The sequence below is a fragment of the Hermetia illucens genome, chromosome 1 (genome assembly GCF_905115235.1).
Source record: "Hermetia illucens chromosome 1, iHerIll2.2.curated.20191125, whole genome shotgun sequence".
Taxonomy (NCBI): domain Eukaryota; kingdom Metazoa; phylum Arthropoda; class Insecta; order Diptera; family Stratiomyidae; genus Hermetia; species Hermetia illucens.
The window spans coordinates 171167637-171180590 of record NC_051849.1 but is presented as its reverse complement, the minus strand read 5'-3'; the positions used below and the strand labels follow the sequence as shown (position 1 = coordinate 171180590).

The window sequence follows — 12954 nt, the reverse complement described above, 5'->3', positions numbered from 1 at the left end:
CCGAAACACAGCTGATGATTACTTTTATCGTCAGTCGTCAGCTCTGTTCTTTTATACGCGGCACCAGTGTGGGTATCTGTGATAAAAATTGTAGAAAGTCGCAGACAGTTTTAAGCTGCACATCGGTTAAGTGCTCTCTGCACATGCTTCGCTTACCAGACAACATCGTATGAGACAGGATGCGTAATTGCGGGGATGATTTCAGTCGATGGTTTAGCCTATGAAACAAACCGCTTATACGAGGAGCAGGAAGCGAGCGATAGCAGGCAAGCTGAGCGAATGAGGTCATTGATTGCGTGGCGAAGAATGGTGGGTGGACATACAGGCTAATCCCGAACATAAGGATGTGGACTACACCAATCCATGGCGAGACGACTTACGATGGGTACAGAATCACCAGATTGTCCTACATGTAAAGGTGAAGCAGAAGATGCAGAACGCGTTTTCTTCGTCTACCCAAGATTTGAATGCAAATAACACCAAAGCAGAAGCACCTATTCCATGAACAGTTAATAAACTGAACAGCCCCACGAAGCACCCACCAGCATGGCGGTCTCACGAGCAGAGTGTGGAGAAAAGTTTTAGTCGGTAAAAGTTCGGTATGCGCGTCCTCGATTCTAAATGCGTATCCATGATAGATTTCCGCCTGGCCAAAAAAAGACAGTCTTCGACAAGTTTTTGAATAAAATTCAATGAATAGGTTGCGGTGGGCGGCTAACTTAATCGGTATGGGGAGGATCGTCCAGTCTGGAAAGTGTTTAAGGGCAAGATCTATGGTAGAAAAAACTTGACAGACACCCAGACGGAGCGATGGTGTAGGCCAGGTCGCCAGACAGCTTTTAGGAATATCGAGTCGGTAGATGATATTGGTGAAGTGAATCTTTCTTAGCATATCCTTGGTTACCTGTGGTATAACATTTGTTCGGTAGTACAATCTCGTTGTCCGTTTCGTCCCACTTAGTTTAACTATATTTGCTTCTCCTCAATCGCTAGGACTTTATGCTGTTAAGTTAAAGTGACTGCCACTGAGGACAGTTTTAGTAATAAACCCTTTATTTGCAGATTTTCCAGCTGTTGCTTTTATATCTTTTTCGTTCCTTCCTAATGAATAATAAAAAAGTACGAAAGACTTCAAATATTTTTGTCATCTGTTTTATTTAACAAAACAAGTGAAAATCGAAACATACACTTTGTCATTATTTATCAATAAATCCATTATTCATCCAAAATGATCAGAAGAGTTAACGATCTTTTGCAATCCAAACGACACGTAGGACTACCAGATCGTCGATATGGTTTCTGATTGTTAGCATCATAGATTGCATTTAATTATGGATATATTTGGTTTGGTTGTTTCGAATGTTCTAGCAGCGGCGCTCTTCGGGAAGGCAAGGATATTACATATTTATGATCCTTTGTATCGCACGGAAATCAGATGAATTATTATTTTACAGGAATGAGTTAACTTATTTGAAATAACTGAAATTTGTGTTTACATTTATATACCTATTGTATGAAATCAAATGTACTTATGAAATAATGTAGATATTATACTTGGTTACAATATGAAATAATTTAACTGAACAGAAACGTATAAAAGAGTTACAAAACTTTCCCATTTAGCTCTAGATAAGATTACTTTTCGTATAAAATCTAACTTATTGACAGTCAAATGGTATTGCCTTCCCAGTGACGCCCACTGTAGTATGTCCTGCGTTTTCTTTTTTAACTGCATGTTTTCAAATTTGCTTACCCTAAAAAATGTAGTATGTAAAGTTTAATATTGTTAGTACGTATATGACTCTCAATTGCTATTCTATTCTAGTCTATATGATAAGGATGATGACATTAGTGATGAGAGAAGTGGTGATAGGTTTGATGACACTTTAGTCACGCTGAGATGAAAGTGATTATACATTTTCTATTGATTTCTAAGCTAATATGGAATGGATCAGGTTTACCTTATATCTCGATTAATTACTAATTTAACGGTTAGAGAACCAGTCAGAATACACGATATGACCTCTTGTGATTTCTCTTAATATAAGCTATACATAGAAAGAGACTCACGATATGGTTCCAGCATATACAGCGCACGGTGCTTTGCCGAGTTGAGTATTTAAACAATCTTGGAAACCCACCAAAAAAGTAAATAATAATATTACACTTCCAGAACTGAGGCAATGTTTAGTGATTTTTCTTTGAACGCCACCCAATTTTGGAAGTAGTTTTGAATTATTAAAAACATACCCTTTCGATTGTTTATCGGCAACGCCTCAGCACCTATTCTTATGCGCTCAAATCACACCTGGCAAATATTGTAAATAGTAGCTCCCACACCATTTATTTTGACTCCTCTAGTCGAGAGCATTATTAGCTCTGAAAGAACTCCGATTGTGAATCATTCAAACGTTTCAGCATAGCATTACGATGTAGCCAGTAAGGAGGAGGATCAGGGGGCTGACCAGGAAGAATTGACTTATTCTTAAGTATAATCTTAGGATTAGGTGGTTCGACCACTACACTATTGCTGGCAGCATTAAACATCACAGGATCAGCATACTGTGCTGCTGAGTGGCTCAGTGCCGCACGCAAGGGAGCCTCCTTTTTACGTATCGATTCACAGGTTTCTTTCATCTTGCAAAGTTGTTCTTGAAGATTTCGATATTCTTCAAGAAAACGCTCTAGCTGGGCTGCATGGTAGTCATAAGCATTCATAGTGTTCGATGTAGATGGCGTAGCAGGCATCATTCCACTTCTACTAGCCAAAGAAGAGAAGTCTAGAAGAGGGGTGGCTGCAGAGCTCAAGGATCTTTGATGCGATTCCCTAACTGGTGAAGATGGCAAGCTAGGATTTCTCCTCTGACTAGTTGCTTGACCAGGTGTCGTGACTAAATTCAAGAAACTATTGGAACGCTGTTGGTTTTGAGCTAATTTCAGTTTTGCAGGTTTGCCAAGAATATAGTTATTATACGATTCTGCGGAAAATCTCCTGGATGAAATATCTCCAGGTAAACTTGATTCACCGAGGGTGCTACTACTATATTTGCTCGAACTTTCCGGTAAAAGTGGTGATTGACTATCTGAAGAATTTTTAAAATATTTATTAACTGCTTTCATTTTTCTTGGAAGCGTGCAAAATGCTGTTGTGTTGGCTGCACTGAAACTCGTTACATCCAAAAGATCCGGATATTTCCTTTCACTATCACAGAATTCCGTTTCTATTGTCCTTGGCGGGCAATATACACCCTTTGCCTCTGCTGCAGAGTTATGATCTATTGAAGGCAGTACTTGAGACTTTTTGCCAAGAAACTGATTGGACCACGATGTTTTTTGTTGAAGATAGTTTGCAGTACTCCCTCCGGTTGCTTCTGCTAGTCGTGCTGCCGCGTCCACCTGACTTGACACTGAACTGGATGCGGACTCCGGATTTGAACTGAAATTTAAAGAAAAAGTCTGAATTAAACTAAATGAAAGGTAGTTCTTTAGCAAATATATTAGCATCAGTAATTGTAATAATAGCATGGATGGAATCATGCCCAGCGGACAATAGCGTTGTACAAAAAGCCCCTCGAAAAAAAATTTACTTGAGGTATGGCAAATCATCAGTAGCAGACCTACCTAAAATTTCATAAGCTAAGGAACATAAGTACAAAGGTGAAGGTTGAAGAAAAAACAAAGGATTTGAGAATAGGCAAACTAACAGTGCATTCAGCACAAGGAAAAATGAATGCAAATTAGTTACAATTATAGAGTGGGGACAAATTGCTGAACAGTGGTTGACAATATTCGACTAATTCCGATATTTAGTGGCAGTAGAGAATGAACACAGGTCTGTCCTACTATCCAGAACAAGATTTTATACAGAGCAAATGGAAAAGCTTCGTCAGCTGCCCGTCATCTTAATTCCAATAGTTAACGCCCTTCATATTGAAAGCGTGTGATCATCTGATGCAGTATACAGCAACGAAGTCGTTATTATTTATGACAGTTTTCGCTTCCTTGTGCTATCCTATGATGGCTTCTTTCGCCACGCACTTTTTCAAAGAAACCATACTGTTGCGTGTGCTGCTCACTCTCAAAAACTGCATCCTTCTGAACTTGGCCTCCCAATTTCCCTGGCGAGAGAGGCCAAGGTTTTTAGAGTTACAGTGGTTTTCTCACTGGCGAACGATAGGCGGATCGCGTAAAGAATTTGGGATTCGAAGTTCTGCTATGCTGCAAACAGACGCAGTAACGACAAGCGCAGCGTCCTTTGCTAGGTCGTTATCAACGTTCCTTTTGTTTTCTTTCCAAAGTCCAGGAACAGGAGGAGCGTTTGAGGCAACGTTTTTCACACTATCCTCAGTAACACAAAAATAACATGCTGAGATGAGGGAAAGATATACATAAAGTATCATCATCACCATCATCAACGGCGCAATAAGGAACTCCAGACACCCCGATTTTGCGCCGAAGCCCATCAATTCGATATTCCCAAAAATGTCTGGCGTCCTAACCTACGCCGTCGATTCATCTCAGGCACGGTCTGCCTCGTCTTCTTTTTCTATCATGGATATTGCTTTACAGACTTTTCGGGCTGGATCATCCTCATCCATAGGGATTAGGTGCCCGCCCACCGCAACCTGCGGAGCCGGATTTTACCACAACGAGATGGTCATGGTATCGTTCATAGATTTCGTCGTTATGTGCATTATGTAAATATCGTCAGCGTAGGCCAATAGTTGGATCGACTTAAAGGCGATCGTGCCTCTCGCATCTACATCTGCATCGCGAATCACTTTCTCCAGGGCCAGGTTAAATAGGACGCATGATAGGGCATCCTCTTGTCTTAGACCGTTGTTGATGTTGAATGGTCTCGAGAGTGATCCTGCTGCTTTTATCTGGCCTTGCACGTTGGTCAGGGTCAGTCTTATCAATTTCGTCGGGATACCGAATTCTCTTAAGGCTGTGTGCAGTTTTACCCTGGCTATGCTATCATAGACCGCGTTAAAGTCGATGGAAAGATATATTCCAACAGTTTTTCTATCGCTTGCCGTAGACAGTTTGATCTGTTGCTGATTTGCCTGAAGTGAAGCCTCTTTGATATGTGCCAATGATGTTCTGGACGTACGGTGCTATCCGGGCCAGCAAGATAGCGGAGAATGTCATATAGATGGTACTCAGCAACGTGATACCTCGATAATTGCTACACTGCGTGATATCCCCCATTTTATGTATCAGGCATTGATTCACATTCTCTGCGTGTCCCCACGTTCTTACTCAACATTACTTGCATTCATCGTAGAATCAGTCGTTCCGACTTTTCTGGCTGGGCCCAAGTATCTTTGTGGCCATATCAATGATAACGCTCTTTAGGTGATTGTGGAGATCATTTATTGATGTTTCATTTACAGGATCTCTGTTGAATGTGGTTATTTTCTACATCCAACGTCATTTAAAAAACAATGATCACGTTGAGTCCTAAGCCTTGGAAAAATTCTAGGGCGTTCACCTCAGTCGATGCGGGAGGACGGGCCTCGGCGCTGTCGAGAAACAGGCAAGGGTTCTCGACGCACTTAAGTTAGTCCGAGCAAATGACCTACGTGTCTGCTCGCTAAATATTCAAACCTTCACTAGAAAGAAGAAAGAACTCGGAAAAGGTGATCCGCTCTACAAGAAACTCGATGGTCTGGTTCCAAAAGTTGCGACATAGAACGCAAATGCGGTAAAAGTTGCTATAAACTCCTCTATTTTGGTAGCCCATACACTCAATACGATGTAAGTATGGCTATCTTAGAAGGTTTCCATGGTGCCATTAAAGAAGTCGAACCGTGGTTATGTGGGTGAAAAGGCAGACGGCAACAGATACCATGAAGGAAAGAGTTTGGAGAACGCAATGATCGTGGCGAGCGTATAGTCGATTTTGCAGACACACATGACCTTGTACATATGAATATATGGTTAATTAAATGATTGTCCCAACTTTCTACATTTTATAGTGGGAACAGTAAAACGCAAATCGACTATATTCTCATAAGATGCCGCCATTTTACCACCGCCACTGACTGTAAAGCCGTTCCCTATGAGACCAACGCACCTCAACATCGGCCGTTGATCGCCGTCTTGCAAGTCAAGCCGCTGATAAAACAGTGTGAGAAATGCACAGGCTCCCCGAGCATTAAATGATGGCGATTTTGTGAAAAGAAAGAAGAAATGATCTCACTTAAGTGATTACCTTCCCGCAAACATGCCAATCGGGAAGCAAAGAAAGCAATCGCTGTTACCCGAGCGAATCTTTACAATAAGATAAACTGGACATTCGGGATGGCGAGAGATATACGCACGCATACAGAATATCTAGCACCTCCTTTGTGTTAGTGTCAAGAACTGTACTTTGTCTACTGGCGACAAACCGCGACGGATAGATTGGTGGAATATTTCGAGCAAACGTCAACGGAAAAATTTCTGTATCCTCTATTCTCACAAGTATTGTCGACGCTTGGAACAGCTGTTAGTGCAACTGAAGTCGAGGAAGCAAACATTGTATCAAAGCTATCTCAACTTGATATTATTGTTGAGGTATCAGCATTACCAGATTTAACTCAAAACTGCGAAGGCGAGTGAATCGCCGCAAATGCGGCGAGTAACATCGAGTTTTGGCTTTCTTTTGGATATGAGGCTTTCTGTCAGCTTAGGTTCAAACTGTTGGTGGTTTAAACTTGGATATAATTCGCACCCTTATCGTGTTTTGCGCTCATCAATTTAGGGAACCACCAGGATGAAAGAGAGAGAGAAGTGAGCACCATACTGTATTCACCATCAATTTGAGGTCCTCCGCCTATCACATGCAATAACTAAACAAGCTGGAAGACAGTAGTTCGGTGCTACAGGAATAAAATAATCATAATCGTTGGCGCAACAATCCATATTGGACCAAGGCCTTGAGATGTGTTAGAGCACTTCATGAAGACCGTAACGGTACACTACAGAATAGCCTGTAGGAGGCGGAGAGCATTGCGCTCGGCCAAGACTATTACCCTGATTTGACTCAGGTACTCATTCACAGCTGAGTCGACTGGTATCCAAAGGCAAATCACAATATAAATTCCACTGCCACCAGTGAGATTTGAAGTGCGATCTTCCGCACGATAGCCTTGTGCTCTAACAACTCAGCTATCCAGATACTGAATGAAAGGTTCGCTTTAATGTGGCACTGGCTTTCTTTGTAATAAATTCGAAGGAAATAAGCAACTTTGATTTATTAAAACTTTGTTAATAACCGTAGGATCTCTATCTTCTCTTCCCAATATTAAGTCGTATAATTGCGAAGTCTTGACCGCGTTCTAGAGAAGAATCCTCCGAAGAATTTTTGGTCCCTACATGAAGATGGACGATTCCGTAGCCTAGATAAAATCCGGCTCAATAAGTTACAGGCCGTATGGATGAGGATGATCCAGCCCGGAAAGTCTTTAAGGGCAATATCTATGGTAGAAAAAGAAGACGAGGCAGAACGTGCCTAAGATGGACCGATGGCGTAGGTCAGAACGACAAACAGCTTTTAGGGATATGGAATTGGTGGACCTCGGCGCAAAACCGGGATGTCTGGAATTCCATATTAAGGCAAGTATAGACCGGATACCGGTTGTTGCGCCGTTGATAATGATGATGATGATAATGTGCTTTACTAATCTGCATTTTTTGTATCCCCTCCTGAATTTAAGCCACTTTGCAATAATGGTTGGAAATATGGTAATGTGTTATTTTTATAGAAGTGTTCAATATATACAAAATATGGTAATATACTATTATTACCTCTGGAGTTGGGACATTCACCGAGAATGAGGAGGACAGGGTACACCTGCTTCTCAGAACTCATTTCCCGGGGTCCTACCCCTCGGCGGCAGGCGACAATAATCTGCCTGACACCCCAACAACGAATAAAAGGGGAAGGAAAGAGAGCTGGAAACTAGCAAAAGAGGTATGCTCAGAAGCTAGGCTAAGATGGGCAGTGGGAACCTTTCAACCAATGAAATCTCCCGGAGCAGATGGCATCTTCCCTGCACTTATCCAGAGAGGCCTAGGAATTATCCTAGAGTCTCTTCTGAGGGTGGTAAGGGGGAGCATAGCACTGGGTTACATACCAAGGGCATGGAGACGGGCAAAAGTGGTCTTTATTCCGAAGGCGGGTAAAAAGGATCCTTTTCACCCTAAATCTTTCAGACCAATCTGCCTAACATCGTTCGTACTCAAAACGGTGGAGAAGGTCATAGACAACTATATTAGAACTAACGTTCTAAAGCGTAATCCCTTACATCACTGTCAACACGCTTACCGGGCAGGAAGGTCAACTGAAACTGCTCTGTATCAGCTGACAGAGGTACTACGGGACGCCATTGAAACAAAAGAAATTGCACTGTGCGCGTTTTTGGATATCGAAGGAGCATTCGACAACACATCGCACACAGAGATACAGGATGCCCTGAGCCGCAAAGGAGTGGGAAACACCCTGGCACTCTGGATGGGCAAAATGCTAGAAAGCAGACAAATAGAGGTACAAACAGATACAAATTCTATTATCATGAACACCACTCAAGGCTGTCCACAGGGCGGAGTACTATCGCCGCTGATGTGGAGTATGGTAGTGGATGAACTCCTGGACGTGCTAACTAATACTGGAATACAAGTCCAGGGCTACGCGGACGACATTGTTCTAATCTGTAGGGGCAAATATGAAGATACCCTATGTGATAGAATTCAAACTGGATTAAGGGTTACTAGTGCCTGGTGCAGGAAGGTGGGACTGCGGATCAACCCAACCAAAACCACCATAGTACCATTCACTAGGAGGCGTAAGCTGGATCACCTGAAAGCCATAACATTACATGATATGGAGGTGAAACGAGAAACAGAGGTCAAATACTTGGGAATCACGCTAGACCAAAAATTACTCTGGAAGACACATGTCGGAAACACTTGTCGGAAAGCCACGAGGGCTCTGATGACTTGCAGATCCATAGCAGGAAAAAAATGGGGTTGTAGCCCGAAGATACTACTTTGGATATATACTGCAATAGTAAGACCAATGATTACCTATGGAGCGGTAATCTGGGCAGAAAGAACCCAACTCAGCACACAAGCCAGGGAATTACATAAGCTCCAAAGGCTGGCTTGCGTGTGTATCAGTGGGGCAATGAGGACATGCCCAACGGCATCCCTGGAGGTCCTTCTGGGATTAACCCCTCTCCATCTGCACATACAGATGCAGGCAAGGAGATCAATATTCAGGATGGCCGGTAGCATGAGTGAGGCGGGGAGCTGCCTAAATCGAAAGAAGATTGATATCCTTTCTAGGCGGTATCCCGAATTACTGATACCGAGGGACAACATGACAACGAGGTTTCACTTCGATAAGAAGTTTGAAACACGTTGGAGTAACAAGACAAACTGGGAAAGCGTGGCTGCGACATACGGCTTAAACCAGCAACTGATTACTTGGTACACTGACGGATCCCTCACAGCAGAGGGAGCGGGTGCCGGTGTCATTGGTCCAAGGAAAATGTACTTTGAGCCAATGGGCAGGTACACTAGCATATTCCAGGCGGAAATTTACGCCATAGACAAATGTGCCTCCTTTAATCTGCAAAGGAACTACAGGGGGCAGAACATAGCTATTCTCACCGATAGCCAAGCAGCGATCAAGGCACTTAGGTCCAACCAGGTGAACTCTAAACTGGTATGGGAATGCCTTGAGAGACTGAATACACTCGGCTCGTCCAACAAGGTCTGGATACTTTGGGTTCCAGGCCATGCTGGGCTGGAAGGTAATGAGGCAGCGGATGAACTAGCCAAGAAAGGAGCAGGGATGCCTTTATACGGGCCAGAACCCTTCTGTGGAATCGGAAACGGTTTCATGGCTATGAATCTAAGAAACGAAGAAAAACGGCTGAGGGAACTATATTGGGCGGGCCTACCAGGGATGGAGCAGTCCAGGGTGCTTATTGGGGGATACGAACCCATGCGCACAAAGGATTGCTTAAACCTCACCAAAAAGAACCTCCGAATCATAGTGGGAATTCTCACTGGTCATTGTCGGCTGAACTACCACCTAGGGAAGCTAGGGATATCTACGGACACTGCCTGCAGGTTCTGTGAGGAGGAGGACGAAACCTCTATGCACGTCCTGGGACAGTGTCCAGCACTTGTGCAAAGTAGGTCGATACATCTGGGAGAACACTTAATACCAGATGCAAAGCAGAAACTTCTGGAAGTGGGGAACATACTAAAGTTCCTAACGGTTACTGGCCTGCTTGAGATACTATGATCAACAGGTACACTATAACCAGTAAAAGGGGCACAATAGTTCTTCAAGGACGCGGTGCGACTTTCCCTTAACAAAATAATAATAATACCTCTGGAGTTTGAATATGTGCCTCAGGGTAGCTTCAGATTCGACACTGCAATTCTCAATAAACACTAATTTTGATGACGAGAAAGGTTGAGCGACTAGCCTTCAGCGCCACAAAACAGAGAAGAGGCGACTGGGTCAACGAAACCAGACAATGAAAGAATTGATGCCCTTTTCAGTGGAACAATTTTCAACGGAACAATTTAGTAGGAATTATCAACGGAAGGCAAGGGCGACGCAGTCAAAACGGACTCTGTGGGTGCCTTGAATCAGTATTTGATTTACTGTCCTCTAACCATTTGAAGAATATTCGGCAACTTCAACCCAAAGAAGGAGAACGTGCTGATTCACCGTGAAGTTACTAAGGGTCATATCCTGCGTGAAACAGCTAACGAAAACAGAAGCAGGTTCATCGAATTCGTTCGCAGCAGAAATATGCCAATCTCATCAACTTGTTTCTCTTAGGCTTATCCAGTTGGGACGATGTTCATTGATTAAGTCATTATTGAGAAACGAGCTGCATCTGGCGTCGTTGATACATGCTAAAATCGAAAGGCAAAGTGCGACAGTGACGACTATCCCGTCAGAGCAAGATATCGAAGCCAGATTCTAACTAATGGGAGTGGCAGGTTCACCCTTGCTATCAAGTTCGATTTTGAAACCTCCAGAATGAAGAAATGGTATCGAAATATGTCCGAGTGTTAGAAAATCAGATCCTGCAGATGCTAAACCGACACCAGGATGCGGGAGAGACCTAATCAACATTGCTGCAGCAACACGATCTGACACGAAACGCGACCAAAAATTAACTATGTTTTGACGAAGTCAGTAAGCAATCGATGAGAAAAGAACCAAACAAGACAAAGCCCAGGAAGAAGAAACGAAAGCATTTAAATCATGAGATCTGCAGATGGAATGATAACTTATAAACGCATAATTGAGGGTCCGTCTAAAAATTGACGAAAAGTTTAATACAGCTCTTGCCGAAGACATGGAGCAGGTCAAGAATCTATGGGCCTAATATTTCGAAAAGCTAGTCGATGGGACATACCAATCCTGGCACATCGAAATAGCAGAGGCCGTAAACTCGAAGAAGCTAAGGATTTACTAGAAATGCAAAGAAGCAGCGAAGCGCTAGATGCAGGCGGAATACTTGCCTAGCTATGGGGCTGGCAACCAGGCTGGACGAAAGTAAGCCCTAAAATTGGCACAAAAGTGCCTATCTATCAACTGGTTGGGAAACCGGAAGCTGAACGCTTCAGGTCTGAAAGGTTTTGTGAATTGCTTGTATAAGAATATTTGAATGGCCATTTGCCTCGTTTGTACTTAGCTCGTAATGTTTATGCATTTAGCTTATCAAACTATTCACTTTAGTATGACGGCGCCCTCTAAAGCCTTGTAAGAATTTTGCACATAAGTGACAACTTTTACCCATTATAACTCTCTTAGTGATAGTTCGATTTCCACCAAACTTGGTAGTAGCATGCTCTCTAGTATAACCTATATTACTGCGAAAGTTGATGTTCTAGAATAAACTTAAGGTGGGTTTGCTTCACACAAAATCTTTAAAAAGGACAACCCCAGCTGCGACAACTATTGGGCGGTATCGTTGTAGGTGCTCCCCTACTCCCCCCACCATCTTCAGGAAATATTTTTGACGAATCAAGTTGGATTAAAACGTGCAAAACAAACAGATATTCTCAGTAAAGTGGATATTGGAGAAATGCTGCGAAAATAACGTTAATGTCCACCAAAGTTTCGCTGATTTTTAACAGGTGGGGTAGGTAAGTAGGTATCAGTGGCCGCTCCGAGGAGCCCAATTAGCGCTTTGGTGCGCCGGTTTGATGCCACAAACTCATAAGACCGTGTTGTTATGGGAGTAGGGAGGCAGAGTCCAGCCGGCTCGGATCTCCAGAGCCAGCCCGTAGCATTCACCAAGGAAAGCAGCTCTCCCACGCTGCAGCTAGAAATCTCACTGAGGTTCCCAAAGAATGGTTTACCCAGTGTCCGCAGCCTGACTCTATCCAGAGCTGAGCAATCGCAGAGAAATTGCATGAGGGTTTCCCTTCCTTCTCCGCAGCATCGGCAATATGAGTTGTAGGGTATGCCGAGCCTAGCGGCATGGTCCCCTATGGGCCAGTGCCCCGTGCAGACCGCCATAATCTTGAATGCATTTGCACGCGTTTGGCACAAGAGCTCTGGTGATCGGGCTATACTATAAGCGGGCCAAATTCTCCTTGACTTGGCACAGCTTGTAAGCCTTCGTCATCTCAGGCCCGCAGCTGCTAGGTAGTGCGAGTAGACTCGGCCCCCGACAGCCGCCAGCGGAATACCGACTGTATTCGCCGAGGGACTGCCAAGAGCAGAGCCTTGCCTGGCCAATCCGTCAGCCCGTTCATTCCACTCTATGTTCCTATGCCCGGAAACCCAGAGGAGAGTGACCTTGAGCGTGCCGCCAAGACGGTTAAGCGCGTCTCTGCACTGCCCCACCAGTCGGGAAAATGTCGTCGCTGAGTACAAGGCCACCGACAAACTTCCAATATCGCCAGTAATTCCGCCTGGAATAC

At 43.7% G+C, this 12954-nt stretch overlaps 1 protein-coding gene across 4 annotated transcripts in view; it reads right to left on the bottom strand.

Annotated features, from left to right (window-relative positions):
• Positions 1 to 1156: 1156 nt before the first annotated feature.
• Positions 1157 to 12954, bottom strand: part of LOC119646566 — a 277721-nt gene continuing 265923 nt past the window's right edge. For all 4 annotated transcript variants that reach the window (XM_038047045.1, XM_038047049.1, XM_038047048.1 and 1 more), the window contains one exon: positions 1157 to 3436. In XM_038047045.1, coding sequence (XP_037902973.1) covers positions 2374 to 3436 — 1063 coding nt within the window. In that variant the 3' untranslated portion in view covers positions 1157 to 2373. The remainder of the gene's footprint in view (positions 3437 to 12954) is intronic.